This window comes from Lepidochelys olivacea, assembly GCF_965140295.1.
Source record: "Lepidochelys olivacea isolate rLepOli2 genome assembly, chromosome: 4".
Lineage (NCBI taxonomy): Eukaryota > Metazoa > Chordata > Testudines > Cheloniidae > Lepidochelys > Lepidochelys olivacea.
In genome coordinates, this window is record NC_140414.1 from 113,952,017 (window position 1) to 113,973,242 (window position 21,226).

Genomic DNA, 21,226 nt, shown 5'->3' on the forward strand with positions numbered 1-21,226 from the left:
GCCAGTTGTATTTTAACTATTTTGTGATCATCCATAATCAGCTTTCTCAGGTTATTCTGATTTTTAGTGCTCACACCCTTTTTTTACCTCCTCTCTTCCTTTCCCCCCACTAAAAACCCCCAATAACAAAACAAACAAAACACAACTCATCTTTCTGTCATTGCTTGCATGAGTGCTTTCTTTTTTATTTGAGCAAGAAGTTCCACAGTATGCCCCCTGTTCGGAGAGGATAAGGCAAAATCAAGTCATCTGTGGTAGAAAACCTATTAGTTTAGTTAATGAGGTTTTTTTACTTAACACCTTGATTACACAATCTGATTGCACATCAATTAACAATCCCATGTAAGTAAGATTGGCCAGTACTTTTAAAGTTTAATGCACACTTTGGCATATTGAAGCATAAAATGAAAGTACCATCTCAATTGTGAATTTAATTTTTGTAAACCTTTAAAAATGTAAAAGAAGCCAGTTCATATTGCTACTTAAATATCAGTCTGGGCTCTGATTTTTAAAATTATATATGGCAGTATTTTTAAATCCTTGTTAAGCACTGGAATACAGTCATACAAATATGTCAGAATCCTTGTTCCCATGCAGGAGATCTGTATAATGGTAAATAGTATTACTTTATACTTTATCTGTGTATACATACATCTGGAGAAATAGAGGACAAGGACAGCATTTTTGTAAGACCAGAGGATGTTTGTTGAGACTGCAGGCATCCAAAGTTCTTCTTTTCTTTTCCTTTTAAAAGTCCTGTCTTAAAATATTGGTATTCAAAAAGTGACTTTGGACTTACTTTGTATGAAACTAAAGGAAGGGGAAGACATATCAGCATACTTGGTATAATAATAGATGTCGATGTCACTAAATATTTGACACTCTTCATATCACTTGTGTCTGGATTCTGAAAAGTGCTTTTAAAAACAAAACTCAGCCTGCAGATTAAGTATCCTTAGCAATAAAAATTGAGTTTCTTGTTGGTGAAGATAGTAAACTTTTACTAACACAATTTTTGTGAAAGAATGACAAAACTGTCAATAAATAGGGTGGAGGTGTAATATGTATTTCGAGTAAGATAAATTTAATGCATTCTTAGTTAGTTAAGCAATAATTAAACTGTGCCCTCTGACACAGCCTTTTTGCAAGTGACCGCAAATAGAGAGCTTTTTGCCCTGTCTCTCATATGTATGGACCTGTTTGCATGCACTTTTTCTCTCTGTAGACCCAGAAAAACTTACAGTAAAAAAAAAAAAAAAATTAAATGCCCCAAGTTAAAGGAAGAATAATAGTAAATATTTTTGAAGTTCATTACAGTTGAAACCCAGATGTCATGATAAACTTGTAACCATCTCTAATAGGGTAAATTAGCTGACTTAGAAAAAGGCTTTGAATCTTGTGTAGAACTCGCCTATATCAAACTTTGAGTATTATGACAGGTTTCAGAGTAACAGCCGTGTTAGTCTGTATTCGCAAAAAGAAAAGGAGTACTTGTGGCACCTTAGAGACTAACCAATTTATTTGAGCGTAAGCTTTCGTGAGGTACAGCTCACTTCATCGGCTGCATACTGTGGGAAATACAGAAGATGTTTGTTTTATACACACAAATCATGAAAAAATGGGTGTTTATCACTAGAAAAGGTTTTCTCTCCCCCCACCCCACTCTCCTGCTGGTAATAGCTTATGTAAAGTGATCACTCTCCTTACAATGTGTATGATAATCAGGGTGGGCCATTTCCAGCACAAATCCAGGTCTCCCCCCTCCCCCAACAAACCCACTCTCCTGTTGGTAATAGCTTATCTAAAGTGATCACTCTCCTTACAATGTGTGTGATGATAATATTATGTGATTCGTTGGTTGCTAGATCTCTATAATTGAATTTGATGACAGCTTGTGTTCTGAATTTGGTCCACTACAGAAAGAAAAATGATAGTGTATAATAGTTTGTACTTGGTCAGATTGTTGCTTACTAAAGGCAGCTGGACTAATAGAGTGTTTTTCTTTCAGCTCCTGAAACTTTGATGAGAGCCCTAGAGCTTTTGAATTATCTAGCTGCTTTAAATGATGATGGAGACCTGACTGAATTGGGATCCATGATGGCTGAATTTCCACTGGATCCACAGCTGGCTAAAATGGTTATTGCAAGTTGTGACTACAACTGTTCTAATGAGATCCTATCTATTACTGCCATGTTGTCAGGTAATAGCAGGGGGAGGGAAAGAGATGCCAAACAAAGTCCAAATCTCCAGTTTGAGAAAACATTTTAGTTTTCCAACATCTGTACATATAAATTACTACAAACACACCTTTTAATAAAACTAGAATTGTGCCTTTCAGAGCTTATTTTATAGAGTTATTCATAGTGGGTTAAAGTTTAGAAATGAAATTAACACTTACTAAAGCATGCAATATGCATGAAATGGTGAAACAAGAATTTGACTTCCTAGATTGTAGCTAAAATATCTTGGGTTGTTTTGTTTTGTTTTTAATATGGAAGAATTCTAGGCCATTGAAACAGAAATGTATATTGCTTTGCTTAGTATGGAAGAATTCCAGGCCATTGGAACAGAAGTGTCTGTGAGGATTGTTGTCCATTTCTGTTGAGGACTAGGAGTATCAGTTCAGCCACTTTATTTTTAACAACCCCATCTAATTTGTGGTATTCCTTTATATAATTTGTAAACTCAACTCTTCCCAAAGTGATCTTATTTAAAAAAAAAAAAAATTACTAACCTTAAACTCAGATAAATTAAATACTACATAAATTTCCCAAGTTTTCAAAGTAAAAAGGAAAGCCAAAAAGGGTAGTAGTGTATTTATTCCAAAAATGGAAAAGGAAATTTCATTTCATTTAATGGATATGTGTGTACAGCTATATTTTGCTGTTGCAAAACATGAATGTTAGTATGCTGTAGCAGAGCTGATTGTCAAGAAATGTCGTCTGAGGAAAAAAACAAGTCAAGCGGGTTCCATGTTTAAATCTCCAGTTCTGTAGAATGATTGACTTTTGCGCAGTCTTAACAAGATGGCAGCAAGTTTTAGTCCATTGTGGTGATGAGGATATTAATATTGGTTCTTACCATTTACAGACTTGTTTACAATACAATTATACTTCTGATCTTTCTTGAAATGGTTCAAGCTTAATGTAGATGATTAGAAAAATGTTTTGGCTAAGTGTAAAATCTTGCTTTAGTTTAGTCTCAGCATATTAATGATGTGAAAGTTTTGTAAGAACAAGCTAAAATGTTTGCAGAGTTTTTGACTGTTCAGACTCAGAGCAGATGGGCAGGGCAGAATCTAATCATTTTTAACTAAATTGTAGCCTTATTTGCGGAGGTGGTGGTAGGTTGGTGCCTGCCTTTTCTGTCACATTTTCCTTTCCCCTTCCTACCCACCCCAAAAGTTATATTAAAGAGAAAGTATAAGGCAAATAAACTTTTGAATTTAATATCTTGCCTTTTATTTTCTACTGAGTATGTTAGGGGTCATCTTGATGAATAGCGCACAGAAATCTGGGGTGTAATTCTACAGGGCACCAGCATGTCACACACTTAACTGTCTGTGTGGTCCCTGCTACCATACAATAGAAGTTTCTAAGGGGACATTGACCTGCTGCTATTTCAAAACTGAGGGCACCTTAGAAAGCTTCTAGTGGGAGATTGTGGGGTCCACACAAACAGTGTGTGGCATGTAGTGCGCTGTAGATTTATACCCCAGCTTGTTGTGCACTATCTGTTTGTCTAGACAAGACTTTTTTTTTTTTTCTATTTAGCTTTCTCCCCTCCAAGCCTATATTTAAAAAAAATCACCACCATCTATTAGGATTAATAATAATATATAGAAAGCTGGCCGCTTAGGATTGTGTCTTTCTTGGATGTAGTCAAATTACTGTTTGTTAAAACCAAAAATCCAAAAAATGTTCTACAAGGCAAACAGCTGGGCTGGTCACAACATGTTTCAGAAAGCACATATAGGAGCTATCCAGTATCAATTCAGAGATTAGTTTTTCGGATTAAATGGAAGAGGTAAATACCAAAAAGGAGGAAGGAATAGCGTTATTGACCACAACAGCAAATAAATTAGTTAAACCTTCATACAATAAGTTCCTTTTACAAAAAGCTGTTTTGAGGATGTGAAGGCTTGTTTAAATTAGGTAAAGCCAGGACATTTGATATTATTCATTCCTTAACTCACTGTTTTGAATACTTTGTAGCACTTGCTAAATTGCAGGCTTATGGAGATCTCTTCCACATTTAGGAAAAACAGTGAGTCAGTGGAGTGACAGCATAATTAAGAATTTGTTTTTTATTTGCTCAAGTTAAACTTAGCTTTTTAATATTTTTTTATTTCCTTTATTTTCAAATATGGGACTTTAAAGATGTTGGGTTGTGGAAGAAACATCTTCATTTACATTGTATTTGATCCATTGGTCTTTCAGATTTGTTACCATGTGAATTGAAGAGTAGGGTTCTTCCACTAACATTGCTGTTACAATGTCCACCTTTTATTGGAATTTCATGCAGTATTCAACTCGTGCAGTATAGCCAGTCTTTAAATGTAGCATTTACTAGCTTTTATGAGAGAGAAAAATCAAAAGGTCCTTGGCTGTGTTACAGGCAAATGATATCTAGAATAGTGTTTCTAATTAGGTTTGTGGGCTTTAGTTGTGAAAAAGTGCAAAAAGTCCCAAGTGACTGGAAAAAATAAGGAACATAGGCCTTCAGGGCTCTTCTTTCAGCATGTTTCATAGCATTAAATTAACTTAAAACGCATACAAAACCTTATGTTGCTGTCTACTTAAAGAAAAATCAAACTGTGTTTTTTTTTTAAATGAGGTGAAGACCTTGTATAACAACTTTCAACCTCATGAATTAAGATAAGTGTTGCAAACCTATCAAATTGGGGTGGCTGCTTATAAAACGTTGACAGACCATAGAACTAAGTGATGCTGCAGTAAATATTTGTGCACTTAAATTGTCTATTCGTCTGTTAGATTTTTGGCACTTAATTTCTGGTTTTGAATTAAAAGTCAAAGCATGCTCATGGATAAAATCACGTGTATAAGAGAAACTGAGGATAGGCAGAATTCATCAACTTCAGAGTGGGAGTTTTATTTCAAATAGTGCCAAAGGGCGGTTTAACCTTCCACCACTACCGCTACCATCATGACCTTGGACTTCTTTATACTTTCTCATTCACATAAGTTTCTGTGTACCAGTGCTGATAGCAATACCTACTGGAGGTGACAGAATACATGCAAGGTTGAAATTACCTAGCAGCAGACTAGTAGTAAAATTTCACCAGCTGCACTAGTGCAGTATAGTTTGAAAATTCTCTTCTGTACTTTTGTCCACAGAGAGCCTCTCTGAAAAAGACTTCCTCTTAATTAGACAATCGTTGTCACTTTGATACTGCTGTGTGGTACAGCTATCAGCACTGGGTCTTGAACTAAGATCTGTTGAGCCTTCTAGTATATTTAGGCAATCTTGATGGCCTTCAGAATAGAGATTTTGATGCCTACATATAGTTCTAGTCAAAATAATCAGGTACTCTGTAGCTTTGAAACCCTCTTGTCTTACAGATGTGGTTAGGTGTTGATGTACCAAATCAAGGTAGTAAACAGTCCAAGATGCAGTTGGAGGCCATCCTGCCCTGCCCTATGCTCTGTGAACTGACCTAGCTAGGCCTTGTTCCTCTATCTGTGAATGCGTGACTCATCGATATGGGCGTTTGTGTTGGGCCCATACCAACCTTGTTTAGTCCCACAGTGTTTTGTTCGCCCCACGGAAGCCAAGAAAGCAGCAGATGAAGCCAAGATGAGGTTTGCCCACATAGATGGAGATCATTTGACCTTGCTGAATGTCTACCATGCTTTCAAACAAAGTAAGTGTAAACCTACGCATTTATATAATATGCATTAACTCTTAATATTACCATCCTCTATTCCTGGTGTCAAGTGTGAATTAAGCGAACCTATTTCAAAGTACCAGCTTTTTATATAACAGAGTATTTTTAAATAAATAAATGTTATCATGTGAGGAAAGATTGGCATCTTTTTAACAATGCTATCTCTCTTACCTTAGAACTAGGAAGTAATCTCATTTATCTGGAAGATTGACTTATTAACACCTGAACTCTGGCTGCTGCCCAGTTGTATTTCTTGACTACCAGTTCCCCTGCAGCTTTTGCTAGATCTGCGCCATGGGTTGCCTCTGTGCCTTTCTGAATTGGACTTAGGCACTGAGTTTTTCAGGTGGCAGATGCAGATAGTTTTTAAAAAACTATTTTAAGAATATTGTAGAGTTTTATAAAATGTTGGGATTGTTTCTGATGTTTCTTTTCCTGTAAAATTACATGCCAAAGTTATCACAAGTCCACCTGTTGAGCTGAGAGGGAGAGAGAATAAAACCTACAAATGTAAAATCCCTTTAAGAGACACTTGAAATAGCACATCTGTATCCCTCAAACAAAATTTTTGTTTTAAAGTTGGGTATCTTGGTCTGGCCCAGGTCTTGAAGTGAGTGCTGGGTAGCCTTGGACAGCAAGGAATCTACCTTTCCCAGGCATATGAAATATTAGGCATAGAAAACCTGAATTTTGCTTGTCTTGGGCAGAGGGTAATGTCTCTGGGGAGTTTTGAGGAGGGGATATTTCAGAGTTGGGAGGAGAGGAGCATTTCTGGAACCAGGTTGATTTGGGAAAAAGGCTGGTTAGGGGGCCGAAACGTTGGAATAAGTCTCAAGGAGATTAATTTTTAGAAGAGTGTAGGTGACATGTCAATAGTGAATGGTAAGTTTATCACATGGCTCTGTAATTTATCACATGGATATCACTTGTACATATATGGCTTGTATGTGTATATACAAACACAGTATACTCTCCTCCAAACCCATCACTCTTTTTGTTCAAAAATATTTCGGCAGTTTGAGCAAGATCAAATGACAGAGAGGTTAAGATAAGCAGTTCTATCTCTTTTTGAAAAATAACTATAAAAGTGGCATCCTGGGTTTCAGTATTTTCCATCAACCATTTCCATGTCAAATTTGCTTTGTTTGTAAGTCAAAAGATTAGATGAACCACCAAGAAAGCTTCACATGGAGTTTAACAATCCAGCTGTATTTTTACATAATCAGTAGAAGAAAAGGTAGATTTAAAAAAAATTTGAACTCAAGACTTGGCTGGCAGCTTTGGTGTATGATGCAAAATTGAATCCAGTTTACTCTTCCATAACCTTATTGCAGCGCTAACAGGAGTAAAAACTGTAGGTTTTTAAAGTTAAGTTTGTATGTAGAATTAAAATGCCATTATTACCTAGTTGCTTTTTGACTATAACCACATGTGGCGCTCCAGTAGCAAGAGAGAGTGTCCATGTTTTTTGATAAAAGAGCCTACAGATGTCTTCAGATCTTCACTTTGAGCAGCAGTTAAGAGGCTTCTGTGAAAACTCACTATTAGTTTTGGAGAAGCTTGCACTGCTGCCACCTTTATGCTATCTGCTCTTTAGATTGAGGACTTGAGGCTCTAGGATTCTCCATGTACCTTTTATGGACACTTAATTTGAACATTTTTTGGAAGCCTGCAAGTGAAGGAAGTGCTTGACTTAGAGGGTGAAAACAATGCTGCTTATGAAAATGAGATTTAGAATACTCTGCCGAAAGTGATAGCAGCTTTCAGTCCTCACTTAGCATCAAAATAATATTTATTGGTGGTGTTGTGTTGGGTCCTAGGTCTATCTTGTTTGGGATCCAGCAGTTGTGGCAAATACCTTAGTGTTAGTACAACTGTTTTTACCCCCAAAAGAGAGTCATGTGCTGTTACGAATACAGTTTTTCCTCCTAAACCACTGTCTCTTTAAAAGTACAAGTACTCTGGTGAAGCATACGTTCTGTAATGATTAAAGGAAAACTGACGTGACAGTACATTTACAACGGAGCTGCGGTGATGTGTTCAGTTTGAGTAAGATGCCACTCTCTGCATGTGGAAATACCTGGGGAACCAATTTTTTCTTAATTTCACAGTGTTCCTATGGTACCTTATTTTGAGCTGCGGACTGCAAGTGGATATTCTTTTGTACAGGACATTATAAAACTCCGGTTAAGTTCAGTGAAGAGGATAAGGATTAAATGGCATGCAGTTGAGATTTTCTCTCCAGTGTTTGGCTTAATAACTTTAAATTACTCTAGGGCTAGTTTGTACTGTTCATTCTACCAAAAAGCCTCTACATTAATCCTTTGTTTGTAAGGTGTCTTATGAGAGGAAAGTATAATCTATTTTTAATAGTTATAACATCTTGGCTTCTACAAAATAACTTGACAGCTTCCTCAATACGAAATTTATCTTTTTTTGCTAGTCTGAAAATACAGAAAACGTACTCGGAAAACAAGTACCTTAAATTTTGCACAACTTTGTACTTTTCACCCATTCACTTATACTTAAGTGAAGGATCACTTCTCTAAATGTTCAGGCCAGTGTCCTTTAAGAATGAAGTGATCCTACAGTCTAATTTCACTCAGCATATATAAAGTGTTCATGAACATGGAAGACTTCTTTTTAACAAATAATATATAGTAGTAATACATTAAGACAAAAGAGGCAGTTCTGCTCTACTTGGCACTGGTGAGGCCTCAGCTGTGTGGTCACCACATCTTTTTTGGTGTGCGGACGAATTAGAGAGAGTCCAGATGAGAACAACAAAAATGGTATGTTGAGAGAATATCACCTATGAGGAAAAATTTTAAAACAAAACAACTGGGCATGTTTAGTCTTGAGAAAAGAAGATAGGTAGGGACCTGACAAGTCATAGAATCATAGAATATCAGGGTTGGAAGGGACCTCGGGAGGTCATCTAGTCCAACCCCCTGCTCAAAGCAGGATCAATCCCCCAATTTTTGCCCCAGATCCCTAAATGGCCCCCTCAAGGATTGAACTCACAACCCTAGGTTTAGCAGGCCAATGCTCAAACCAAGTCTTCAAATATGATAAGGGCTGTTTATAAAGATGATGTCCCTGGCCACTGAATGTACGATAAGAAGTAATCTGCAGCAAGGGAGATGTTGGTTAGGTGTTAGGAAAACTTTCTGATTTAAGGATTGTTTCAGTAGTGGAACAGGCTTCCAAGGGAGATTGTGGAATTTCCATGCTTGAAGGCTTTTAAGAACAGATTAGACAAACACCTGTCAGGGATGGTCTTAGATATACATGGTCCATGGACTTGAGCTCCTTTCAGCTCTTCATATCTATGATTAAGTAATGCTGCTTTTGTCAGATTAGTAAAGCCGCAAAGGTAATTTCAGGTGCATCTTTTGAAGAGAAACTGGCATTGCAGAGCTACATTTCTTAAGTACTTTTGGCATTGTCTAAATGTTTCTGATTTTTGTTATTGAAGGGAACTGATGCTGTGTTTAATGTTATCACCCTTCTTTAAATACACTGAAATGAGCTAATGTTACAATGTCTCGATAGAACCACCATTTCTGAACAGTAAAAGGAGTAAAGTGTGAGCGTACCCATGGTAGGCAACTAGTCTGGATAATCTAGAGCACTAGAAGTATGGAATTCTGGAGATGTTACTGTGATAGGCTGTGTCCAGCCGCTTATGTATGCTTTAATTTTCCCTTCAAAAGGCAGAAAACACTTAACCTACCACTCCTCTAAGGTAGCTAAAGCATGCTTCTACTGCTCTTTAAAGATGAAAAAGCTCTATAAAAGGGCTTAATATTTAAGGAGGTTTTATTATTCATTTGATTTAGTTGATGCATCAATGCAATATAGTTGTACTAGTCTCTCTCATGCATTCATTACCCATATAACAGTAGTTAGTAAAGATTTCCACATGCTACTTGCAGCCTGTTCGTTTTTCCCAGCAGTGTGGGCCAAGGTTATTTGCACTTGTGTGGCATAGTGCCTCTCATCTTAGGAAGAAAGACATTTATTGGCATAGCATGTGAGCAAGACAATAGTGTTTAGACATGTATGTGTATTACCGCACACAAAAAATGCTAGGTATATTCTGTGGTTCTGGCCACACATTTTCTGAGTAGAAGACAATTTAGCCAAGTTATCTAATGTATAAAATCCATTGAAGAGCCTAAGAACGATTAGCACTTACAAAATATGGATTTTGTTTCTGGTTCATCTGATTGACCATTCAGTTGGTCACTGTTTTATTTATTTGTTTTAATGGGATAAAAAGTTCAGTTTTGGATGATTAATGATTTTTTTTTAATGTTGCAGATCATGAGTCGGTTCAGTGGTGTTATGACAACTTCATTAACTACAGGTCCCTGATGTCTGCAGACAATGTACGCCAACAGCTGTCACGAATCATGGATAGATTTAATTTGCCTCGTAGAAGCACAGACTTTACAAGCAGAGACTATTATATCAATATAAGAAAGGCTTTGGTTACTGGATATTTTATGCAGGTATGTGTGTATCTGTATATGAAATGTGTAGACTCCTCAGTTTTTGCTGTGTAGATTTTAACTTTACCTTAATTAACTATCACCAGTTATACAACTTATATGAATATTACTTATAAAAATGTTTAACCATAATTTATTCAAATCTATTTAGTAGAAGATTTATTGAGTAGGAGTGTGCAATCAACCTGACAAATGGCAGTCATCTCAAGAAAACCACACACTTGGAAGAGAAATTGCAGTTAAACTAATCTAATTTTTTCAAATGTTATTTCTTTAGTCTTTACTAGTTACCTTGCTGAATAGCTGGCGATTAATCCCTGGTAAATATTGTAAAAGAAACAAACCAAAGCACAGTCCTAATACAGTTGTCTTTCAAATAAAATGATTTTAAAATGCAAAATAGACAGTGTCTAATCTGACAGAACTACAGAAAATGTATTTGTATAATTGTTTCTGATATTTGAAGCATGAGAAGGAAACTGCATTACAACTGCCATATTGGTTTTCCAATATGAAAGAGGGAGGATCAGGTAGCTGTTTGCTTTAGCAAGTTTAAAATAAAAATTAAGTTTTACAGTGGTAATAAGCTTCCATTTGGATAATGGTCAACTGCTTCTAAAAGCAAATGCTCTGAGCATTTTGATTAAAGTATTGACTCATTTTTAAATATGTAGGAATTGTTACGCTTGTCATGACTAATGCTCTATTTAGAGCTTCATTGTTGGATAGGATATTGTGTTAAACATTGAGGTTATTCTAATTATCGAATCATAATATATATGGACTGCAAACTTGTGCTCCAACAATTGTCAGCAAGTGACTTATAAATACTGATAAATATTTAAGCTGAACCGGTGATTGATCATTTCAGCCTTGACACTGTCAGTGATAAACCATGGGTGGAGCACAGACTCCATAATTGATCTATCAGAGTCCCAGGGAAGGAGATAGAAAAATATTGCAAGACTGTCAACCTTTTTCTCAAACTTTTTTTCCCTATGTAGAATGGTGATATATCCCACAACAGTTAGTTCTCTTGGGAGAGTTATAGCACTGGCCCCTGTCTGCTTTTTAATTGTCCACGTTTCTATAATTGTGCGCTCTGATGCATAGTGAGGAATTACTCCAGAATACCAGCAGACATAAAATTTGTATAGTTGGTACTTGCAAGGAACTCAAGCCATATTCACTGTTTACTTTCTAAAAGAAAATTTTAGCTGATCAGAAAATGCGGGAGAGCTGTATTCTTATGAGAGGACTGCTAAATGGCTACTCAGTAAGACAGTCTGCCTTTTAGTGAAAGCGTAGTTTACATAGACTTATTTTGTGCCACGTTCTTTCTTTTAAAAAGTTACTAACATGTCCATTGATTTTGTGTATTTTGATGGGAGAAAAGCTCATGTGACTTTGATGTTTTATGTTTGTGTGAATTCACCTTTTAGTGGGTAACTCTTTAACAGTAGTATTATGATCTTTTGTTTTATTTTATATTAAAATACAAAAGATTACATTTATGTACCATTAAAATTACATATAAACCAAAAATGGAAATCATGGTTTTCATACTAATGCTATCTGAACAATGGACTGTATATTTTAATTATAGTAAACATTTCTCATAAACAGTAATGTATTAAGACAGAAATTTAGAGAACAAACCTGTTTGTTTTTGGTTTAAACCACAGACTAATCGCCAAAAGATCTGCCACAAGCTTGCTGTATTAAGTTTCCTATCTGTACTAATACCTGACAAGGGCATTGAGACCTGATTATTGATACTGCTTGGAAGTGCACTGGTATACGTTACTAGAGAAGTGCAGAGTTTTAACTAAGAAATAAATGGAAAATACACTGACAGATTTAATGTTACTCTTGAGAATGTTCTGACTTTTTATACTTTGTTAATTTTTTTCATTTTTAAGAGGGGAAAATGTTAAATTCTACATTAGTTAAATTTGAGTGCTGGAGAAAAAATGGTTTTATAACTGTAGTTCATAATTGTTAAAACACCTGCAGCGCACATACTCTTCTCAGTCTAAGCTTTATTTCCTCATACAAATTTCAGGCCCTAAAGTATTTAAATTCCTTGGCCTTCAGGGCGCAAATAGCTATATAGAAACTTCAGCACTTCTTTTGCACTTGCATCTTTTAATTTCTACTTTCAAATCTATTTTTGGAAAGCTGTGAGAAAATATTACATAAATGTTAAAATAAATAGATATGTTCTGAACATAAGTGAAAGATGCTAATGCAAATGTGAAGTATTGGCTCGTGAAATACGTCAAAAATAGTACTTCATGTAACTCTTTGTAAGTGTGCCTTAGGAGATGGTCCTCAGTAAGGGCGTTATTAGACAGACACGTACATAAATATTCCTTCATTTCACACCTAGGTCTAACAGATAGTTGAGACATAAGAAGCCCTAAGAGATGAGACTATATATTTTGTATGCTTTGCATTAGCCTATAGTATTCAGATTAGAATACATAAAAATGAAAGGGGAAAATAGAAAAATGAATGGCCTTTGATATATAGGAGATCGGACTCGATGATCTAATCATCTTGTCTGGCCTTAAATTTTATGTATCTATTAGAAAAATAGCAGCACATTTATTTATTTCCCTTTTCATTGTTACCTGGTCATAATCCTGTCTGATCTGATAAAAACAGATCACGAAGAACTAAATTTTCATGCTTTAAAAAATAATATATTTCTGCTCTAATAAACAGTTGTTTTAAGTGTAAAAACTGAAATTGTGTGGCTTTAGAAATCTTTAAGGATGGAGCCAAAATAACTTCATGGGAAGTACTAAACTGTGTTAAAAGGTGGGATAATTAGCCTCCAAAAAGGAAGTTAAGGAAACAAACAAAATGGGAAAATAACTGAATTGGAAAAGTGCAAGAAAAGGAAGTAATTGCAGGTATAATTGCACTGTCCCAAAATTTGGAGGATACCTGCATCTCAGCGATGCCTGAGGAGGCAAAGGCAAAACAAACGGAGTCTTCTATATAAATCTAAACATTTTATCAAAAATAATTTCAAAAAGATTACTAGCATCAGTGAAGTATTCAATAAATATTGACAGGTTTTATTGCAGATAGTAGGCTTTTGAATATTGTTACAAAAATGAAGGGGGGAAAAAACCTTGCTGCTGCAAATGTTTTTGTCCTGGTAAATGCATATGCTTTTACAGTGCTTAATGCATTGATGCCCTGATCCCGTTGTTGTTTATTTTATATATAGTGCATTCAAACTATGATTCTCTTGATGCTCAAGTTATAGTTAATGGCTGTAACTCAAAACCTTTTGTTAAAAAGTGGTATGTGCCAGTTGTCTTCTTTTCCCACTCCACTTCCACTGTCGCTTCAGTGGAACCACTGGCAATCAATATTGGGGAATAAAAATAGGTAACATGTCATATAAAATTGGTTTTATGCATATGTTTTATTGTATGTTTCAAAACCGTCAAGATCAATCCAGAACTTCTCAAAATGATCGAGTGTTACTGTTTCTGGCTATAAGATAAATGACAGGAAAATGGAAGCTATGATGCTAAGCATGAGGAAACCAGAAGTTGAGATTTTTGTATAAATTTAAATAGAGCCAAGAGAGATTCAGATACTAAATGTACATGTTATTAATAAGAAAATTTACAGCAAATATTCCCTAAAATAAAATATTTAAATAAATGAGGAGTTCTTCCCTTACCTTTTCTACATATGATAGAACCAGTTAAACAATTTTTCTCCCAGGAATATTTTTAACCAATATATTCCATTCCCAATCCAGGAAACAAAATTGATTAAAATATTTTATTAAAATAGTGGGAATTATCCAAGAGTGAATCATTATTGGGTGGTCATCCAAACCTGAAATAAAGTAATGGTATAATCTGTGAATTTCCTTTGTGTTGAAAATGAGAAGTTAGGTAAAAATTACCAATTCTTTAGGAATATTTTAAAAGGGATATTTCAAAACACACCACTGCAAATAATATCCCAGAGATTTTAGATAATGCCACAAAAGGTGTAAGAAACATAAGCACAAAAACTTTAAAAATATATACGAATTTCTCTTAATATGAAATTGGGGAAATATCCTGATTTGCTATAAGTAAGAACAGGTAGTTATTTCTTTTGAATACTTGTGACTTAAGCAGATAAATATTTTTAATTACTGTGGTAGCAGAAATGAAAAACAACTGTAGAAATGTGGTTGGTAAGAACAAAAGAATGAAGATAAATGAAATAATTTACTGCCTGTGCTAGATTCACAATTCAGGAAAGATGGCCTAAGATGAACTGATTAAAAAAAATCATTGATATAACTAGCTTACCTCCATAATCTAGACTATTTCAACTCTGTTATTTCCTTTCATTATTTTTCTATCACCCTTTTAATATTTGTGACAAAACAAATAGAATTGTTGATAGTACAAAATATCTTCAATAAAGGGATGATGAATTAGCTTTAGATTAACTCTGTAAATAAAACTAGTGATATAAAGATCTCTGAATACTTTACCAAATACTAATAAATTAAGTATTGCAACATCTCTGTGATGTAGGCATTATCTCTTCACAGACAGGGAACTTGGACATGGAGAGGTTAATTGACTGTACCAAGGTCACAGCAAAAGTGTGTTGCTAAATCTGCATCTCTCAGCTCTGAGTCGTATGCCATAACCACAAGACCATTCTTCCTCCCGTCATACTGGATCTCCAGCTCTTTTATTGGGCTTATGCATTTTTCAGATCCAAAGTGTTAGTAGAAACTATATTATTATAGGTCCATTATTATAATCCAAAGTACTATTGTAGTTGATGTCAGATGAAAATTTAAGAATCAACATATTGTTCCTTTGTCAGTCCAAGAGGCAGTAGAATGACTAAAGTGCTTGAGTTAGATGTCTTTGTTGGACTGATACTGGATTTGTAAGATATTGCTATTAAAAACTTCTTCCAAAGTTTTCATTTTAAAGAACTGTATTTGGTATGCTTTTGTGCTAGAGATCCTCTTCCTAAAGTAAGAACTATGAGCCAGTTTTGTATCACTTTGTCTCTTGCTTAAATTGCTTATGAATATTTAAGTATATCCTAGCAATTTCCAAAAACACCAGAAATCTTGACAGGCAATATAAATAGTTACTCTTGGCTGGCAAGTATGCAAAGTCCATATGAGGTTTAGAAAGTTAAGCTTATATATTTTAGAAAAAGAAACAAGTATTTTCAAGGTAAGACGTCTGCTATAGAGTTGTGCAGACAATAAACAGGTGAGTAGTTTTAAACAATTTCAAACAGTTCACAAAGAAGAGATTTAGTTTCTTACATGTAATGAAAACCTCTGCTTTTTGTTTTGTTTTTAATTTAGGTGGCACATTTGGAGCGAACAGGGCATTACTTAACAGTGAAGGACAACCAGGTGGTGCAGTTACATCCTTCCACAGTTCTTGATCACAAACCTGAATGGGTGCTTTATAATGAATTTGTCCTTACAACAAAGAATTACATCCGCACATGTACAGATATCAAGCCAGAATGGTGAGCAAAAACACTTGAACATTTTCTCTTGTTCTAAGAATCTTTTTTTTAAATCTGAAGATGTTTTCTCAAAATTCCCTAAAGTTAGTACTTTTTTTCACAACTGTCTCTATAAAACGTGTTTTCCTAGAAAATGTTTTGATGGAGTAGCTGGATTTGTGCACTTACAGGTGACTTGAGCTCCCTTGATCTGTACATATAGCTCCCATACATTAGTGGGGGCTATATGTGTGAACAAGGGGGTTTGGTTTCTGTTTTAGATGTTTATATTTGTTAGTAATGAGGAGTCCTGGGATTTGTTTTGAGGACTGAGCAGGAAGGATTTAACATTGTGTCACAGACTTGGGATGAAATCCTGGCCTCATTCAAGTCAATGGCAAAACTCCAATTGTCATCATTGCGGCTAGGATTTTTCCCTTGGTGCAAGAACTGTAGTTTCTAGGTGCTAACTTCCTGGTGGTAGATGCATGATTGCACAGTCAGGTAGGCAGTGCTGCATACTTTGTGTCTCGTTATAGGTTGTCACTTGTTTCTCTGTGTGTTGTACATATGACTTCATGGTTCTTGGAATCTTAAGTTGTAGAATACAGTACTTTTTTGGAATTGTTATCTGGTTATGAAGTAATCAAAAACTTTGCAGTATATCCTAAAATGTTTACAACTTCAGTATTATGATTCAATTCAGAATGCTTTTTTGGATCATTTGAATATTAGTATTTGGCACTTGGGTCAATCAGAACTTGATTTTTCTATTAAAGGCTCAAAAGCTTGTGTCTCTCACCAACAGAAGTTGGTTCAATAAAAGATATTACCTCACCTGCCTTGTCACACTAAAAATTAGGTATCTTATTCCTTCTTAATAAGAATTACTGGGAAATTTTGATCTTTGAAATGGCCACAGCCTTGAGGCTAGTGTGAACATGTTTCATAACTTTTGTACTGCTTAAGTAAGCATTAAAACTGGATATTTTTGTATGTAAAGCCACTTCTATTTTTGAAAATTTAAAATTGCCTTTGTAATGCTGGACCTAGGAGTCATAAGATGGATCTGCACGTTTCTAGACAGTACTAAAGAGATGGATAATGTTTAATTATTTTACATAGCTGCTAATTAGGCAAAATGGCTACAGGCTGTATAATGTTCAAACTTGTATATTAGTGACAATTTTTTTCTCTTTTTGGCAGGTTGGTGAAAATTGCCCCTCAATATTATGACATGAGCAATTTCCCACAGTGTGAAGCAAAGAGACAGTTGGACCGCATCATTGCCAAACTTCAGTCGAAGGAATACTCACAGTACTGAATTTATGCTTTGAACTGAAGTTATTCAGAGGACGACTTTAAAAGATGAATGAACTCAGAGTTCAAGTTGTGCTCTTCACTTCGGTTCAGTAATGGCCTTTATTTGAAAGCTTTTAAATTTTTTTTTCTTTACAATAAATATTCCATTCTGATTTCATAAATTAAACATTTATGCCTCCCTTTTGTGTTGACACTGTAGCTCATACTGGAAAAGCTGATCAATGTTTTGCAGTTTATTGAAAGTAGTTCTATATATAACAATGTTATAAGCATTTCTTTAGAAATGGTTGAAAATGCTTCTAAAATGTGATTATCGACCATGGTATGCATGATCGTTGTAATTGTTGACATTCCTTTTAGAAGTTGTGAAATGTTACAACTTGTGCTTATGTAGACACAATCTTCAGCTTCAGTACAGAGGTACTGACTTCAATAAAGTCTATTTATACTAATTTTGTGCCACCGCACGTCAGTATTTTTATTGTTTTTGATCAAAAATTTGAAGAATCATTCAATCTTCAATTAAACTGCTTATTTTGTTGACATCACTTTAGTCCACAGTTTTCAGAGTGTTGCAATTATCGGTGTATTGCACTTACTACAAATAGTGATAAGGAAGATATTAATATATAGTGTGTAACATGAATTCCCATGCCTAATTCTTTAAATGATTTAGTGATTTGTTGTAAATGGAAATCCCATGTAATCTTGTTGCAGTTTTGACAGAGCTCTTCCTCTGAACACGTTAGTACAGACTTTCTTGGTCAGAATTGTAATAATAAGAAAGCATCTTGTTTGAGTCTTTATGGCCAGCTGGAAGTTACCCTTTTAGGTGGTGGTCAGATAAGGTTTATACTACATTGTTAAAATGCAATAATTCTTATGAGGTTGGATTCAGAGCTATATGACTGACAAACACTCCAGACATAGTAGTTTTATAGTGATATAATGAAATAAGACTTGACAGCTTTTTCAAAAGAGGAAAGTTGGAACTTGTTGATCCTAGATGGAATTCAAATGTTTGGTATGATTTAAGATTTTCCCTACTCTGAAACAAGTATTAAATTAACAGTCCTTCTGGCAAAGGAAGGTAGGAGCAACTCTCACCAGTCTCCATGCTGTAGCTGAATTGCTTATAATAGTCATTAATATTGTGCTCAATGCTTTTCATTTTTTTCACAACCTAGGGTGAAGTTTTAAGTCCTTCTGGCCTTGAGAGTGGAAAACTAAGCTAGTGTCCCTTGCTGGGGATACTGCTCAGACTGTCTGACCCAAGGACAATGGATCTTGAGTGCTAACATTTAGGGGGCTTTGCTTAAGTTATAGCATGTGGCTGTAAAAATACATGGAATTAAGTTTATCAGGTTTCCCTACCTCTTTTAAATTACAAATCTTGAATCCTTTTCTAAAATGTTATTGGGGGGAGGGGGAGAGGGAGAGAATGTGAGATGGTGGGAAAATATCTCAACTGTTGCTTAATGAAAACTCTTAGCATTTTGATGGAGAATGATGCTATAACATTGTCTATAAAAGTTAAATAATTCTTGGGTGTGGATTCAGCACAAGAAGCAAGATAAAGTACGAGGTATTCTGTGAAATCTTCCCATTCCCTACAGTGGACTTTACTGCCCCCTGTCAGGATTTCTGGTAAGAGCATAGAAAATTCAGGTTGTAGGGAGGGGGCAGAAGCAGACTGTTTAAAAAGTAAATGTAAGATAAATTGAAATGTCTTAGAATAAAATTAAGGTTGCAAATTGGAAGATTAAATATGTACTTAAAATGTAGACATTATAAAACAAAATGCTTAATTTATTTTCTCCACTACTTCACTAATTGGAGTTCTACCCTCCAGAAAACAAACTCTGCTCTAAAATAACTTTAAAAATCTACTATGGGGTTCCGTTTTGTCTTGCTAATTTCCATATCACACTTGCTCAGTGCTCAGTTTGCAAGGAAAAATATACTGGGGTCACGTTCTCTTCCACTGTTCCAACTACTGTGTACAATTCCGTGTAAAGTGGCTGGAGTCTGGCTCTAACTGGCCAGCTGAGAATTCCCCTAGCGTGGGTGGGAAACCACTCGGATAGTGCTATAAAGGCAGCTCCTATACCAGCTAGCTCTCCCTTGATGTGGCAGTGTCTCTCAGTATTCTGCCAATTTTCAGTTAGCATATGGTCCCATAGTCAGCTGGCATAGGCTATGGAGGCTTAGATGCTCCTCTAACTTTAGGGCTGGGACAGCTTGGGAATTGGGAGAGCAGCTGGTTATAGCTTCAAATAGTTATTGATATGAGAGAATGTGGCCTGTTGTTTCTAACAGCCAGCCCCACAAACTCAGCTTTGGCCATGACAGTCAAGCTGGAATCTTTCAGTCACATGCATCATGACTACTAGGGATGAAAATACTACAGGCCAAATTATGTATTCAGTGACAGCTGTGCAACTCTGTAGTCTTCCAGTTAAGTCAGTGACACCTGTGAAAACCACCTCAAGAAAATAGTGACACTTGTGCAACCCCATCTTCTTGAGGTGTCACTGACTTACCTGGAAGACAACAGGGTTGCACAGCTGTCACTGAGTACATAATTTGGCCTGCAGTATCTCCACTACTAGTAGTGATGATGTACAAGATGGAAAGACAATCAGGGGCTAGCAGCTGGTTAAAAAAAAGCAGCCCATTTTCTAACTTGGAAATTTAATAGTCTTGTTATAGAAATCAGTGCTACACCTGATGCACAATGCCACTTACGCACTTTTTTAGGTTAGAACTGAACTTGGGAACGTTTTTAAAAACTCAAATGGAATTTTTCAATTCAAAACCAACTTGTTATCAAAGGTTTTACACGTACATTGTCAACAGAAACATTCAGTAATGCTGAATTTTATGTTCAGCTAATTTATGCTCTACATTTAAAAAAGCTCACATGGGTGACAGCTACCAACTATGCGAATAAACCATTTTAGTACAGTTACAGTGTACGAAGTGTTACTTCTACAGTTGAACAATATTTATCTTAGCTATAAATAAGAGTAGAACTGAAGGCTACCTTTTTTGGCCTAAACTCCGTATTTCAACATTCTGACATGAAACTGTTGAAGCCACTATGCACAATTCTTAAATCACTGCATAATTCATACATAATTATTTAAAATACAGAAGTATATTTGTTATGTAAGAGACGTACAATAAAAGGGAGAGCAAGTTGGCTAACACGTGCTGTCAGCCCTTGTGCCAATACAGGAAGTAAACTAGTCCTTGGCTCCATAAGAGAGAATTGGAAAGGAGTGAATGAGGCATACTTACTGGATGTAATGGTTAGGGAAAGAGAATTTTCAATTTCTGACAGGCCACTGCAACAGCAATAATGAAACAATCTTTTTTTGAATGAAGTGCTTTTCTTAAGGACACAACTGAGATAAATGCATAATGTTGCTTAATGCTTTTTGTGTGTATATTTCAAAATCTTCACCATTTTGCTAGTAGAAAAACTGAAGGGTAATAAGGATAAGAGACTCCTTCATCAGGTCACACAGCAAGTCAGTGACAGAGCTAGGGAATCATGTTTGTTTGGTAGTACTTATATTTTAACTGAGCATGCAAGGCTCATTGTCACTCAGGGAATGTTGTTAAAATAGCATTACCCTGTTCATCACTATAACTTTACTTTTAGTGATTTATAACAGGGAAGACAGCAAACTGAAAGAAAATATTAAATCAGGTATTAATATATGGCCAAACAATGGAAAATTAGTAACTTAAAATTGAACAAAATACTTTATGCATTTTGGGATGTCAGAGGCCATAACTGACTAAAATAATTCAAAGGTTTTTATGCTGTGTAACATTCTATTCACATTAAATAACACGACTATTCTTCTTAGGAGGCTAGACAGATCTCCTTTTTTAGTGTCAGTTCTGCTCCTTGATGAGATGAAAATATCACTTCTGAGAAAATGAA

At 35.5% G+C, this 21,226-nt stretch overlaps 1 protein-coding gene across 1 annotated transcript in view; it reads left to right on the forward strand.

The window, feature by feature from the left end:
* Positions 1 to 17,720, forward strand: part of DHX15 (DEAH-box helicase 15) — a 67,911-nt gene extending 50,191 nt beyond the window's left edge. Inside the window, exons 10-14 of the mRNA XM_084626437.1 lie at positions 2,009 to 2,200; positions 5,762 to 5,884; positions 10,235 to 10,425; positions 15,797 to 15,966; positions 17,152 to 17,720. Of these exons, the coding sequence (XP_084482563.1) occupies positions 2,009 to 2,200; positions 5,762 to 5,884; positions 10,235 to 10,425; positions 15,797 to 15,966; positions 17,152 to 17,269 (794 nt within the window). The 3' untranslated portion in view covers positions 17,270 to 17,720. The remainder of the gene's footprint in view (positions 1 to 2,008; positions 2,201 to 5,761; positions 5,885 to 10,234; positions 10,426 to 15,796; positions 15,967 to 17,151) is intronic.
* Positions 17,721 to 21,226: the final 3,506 nt, after the last annotated feature.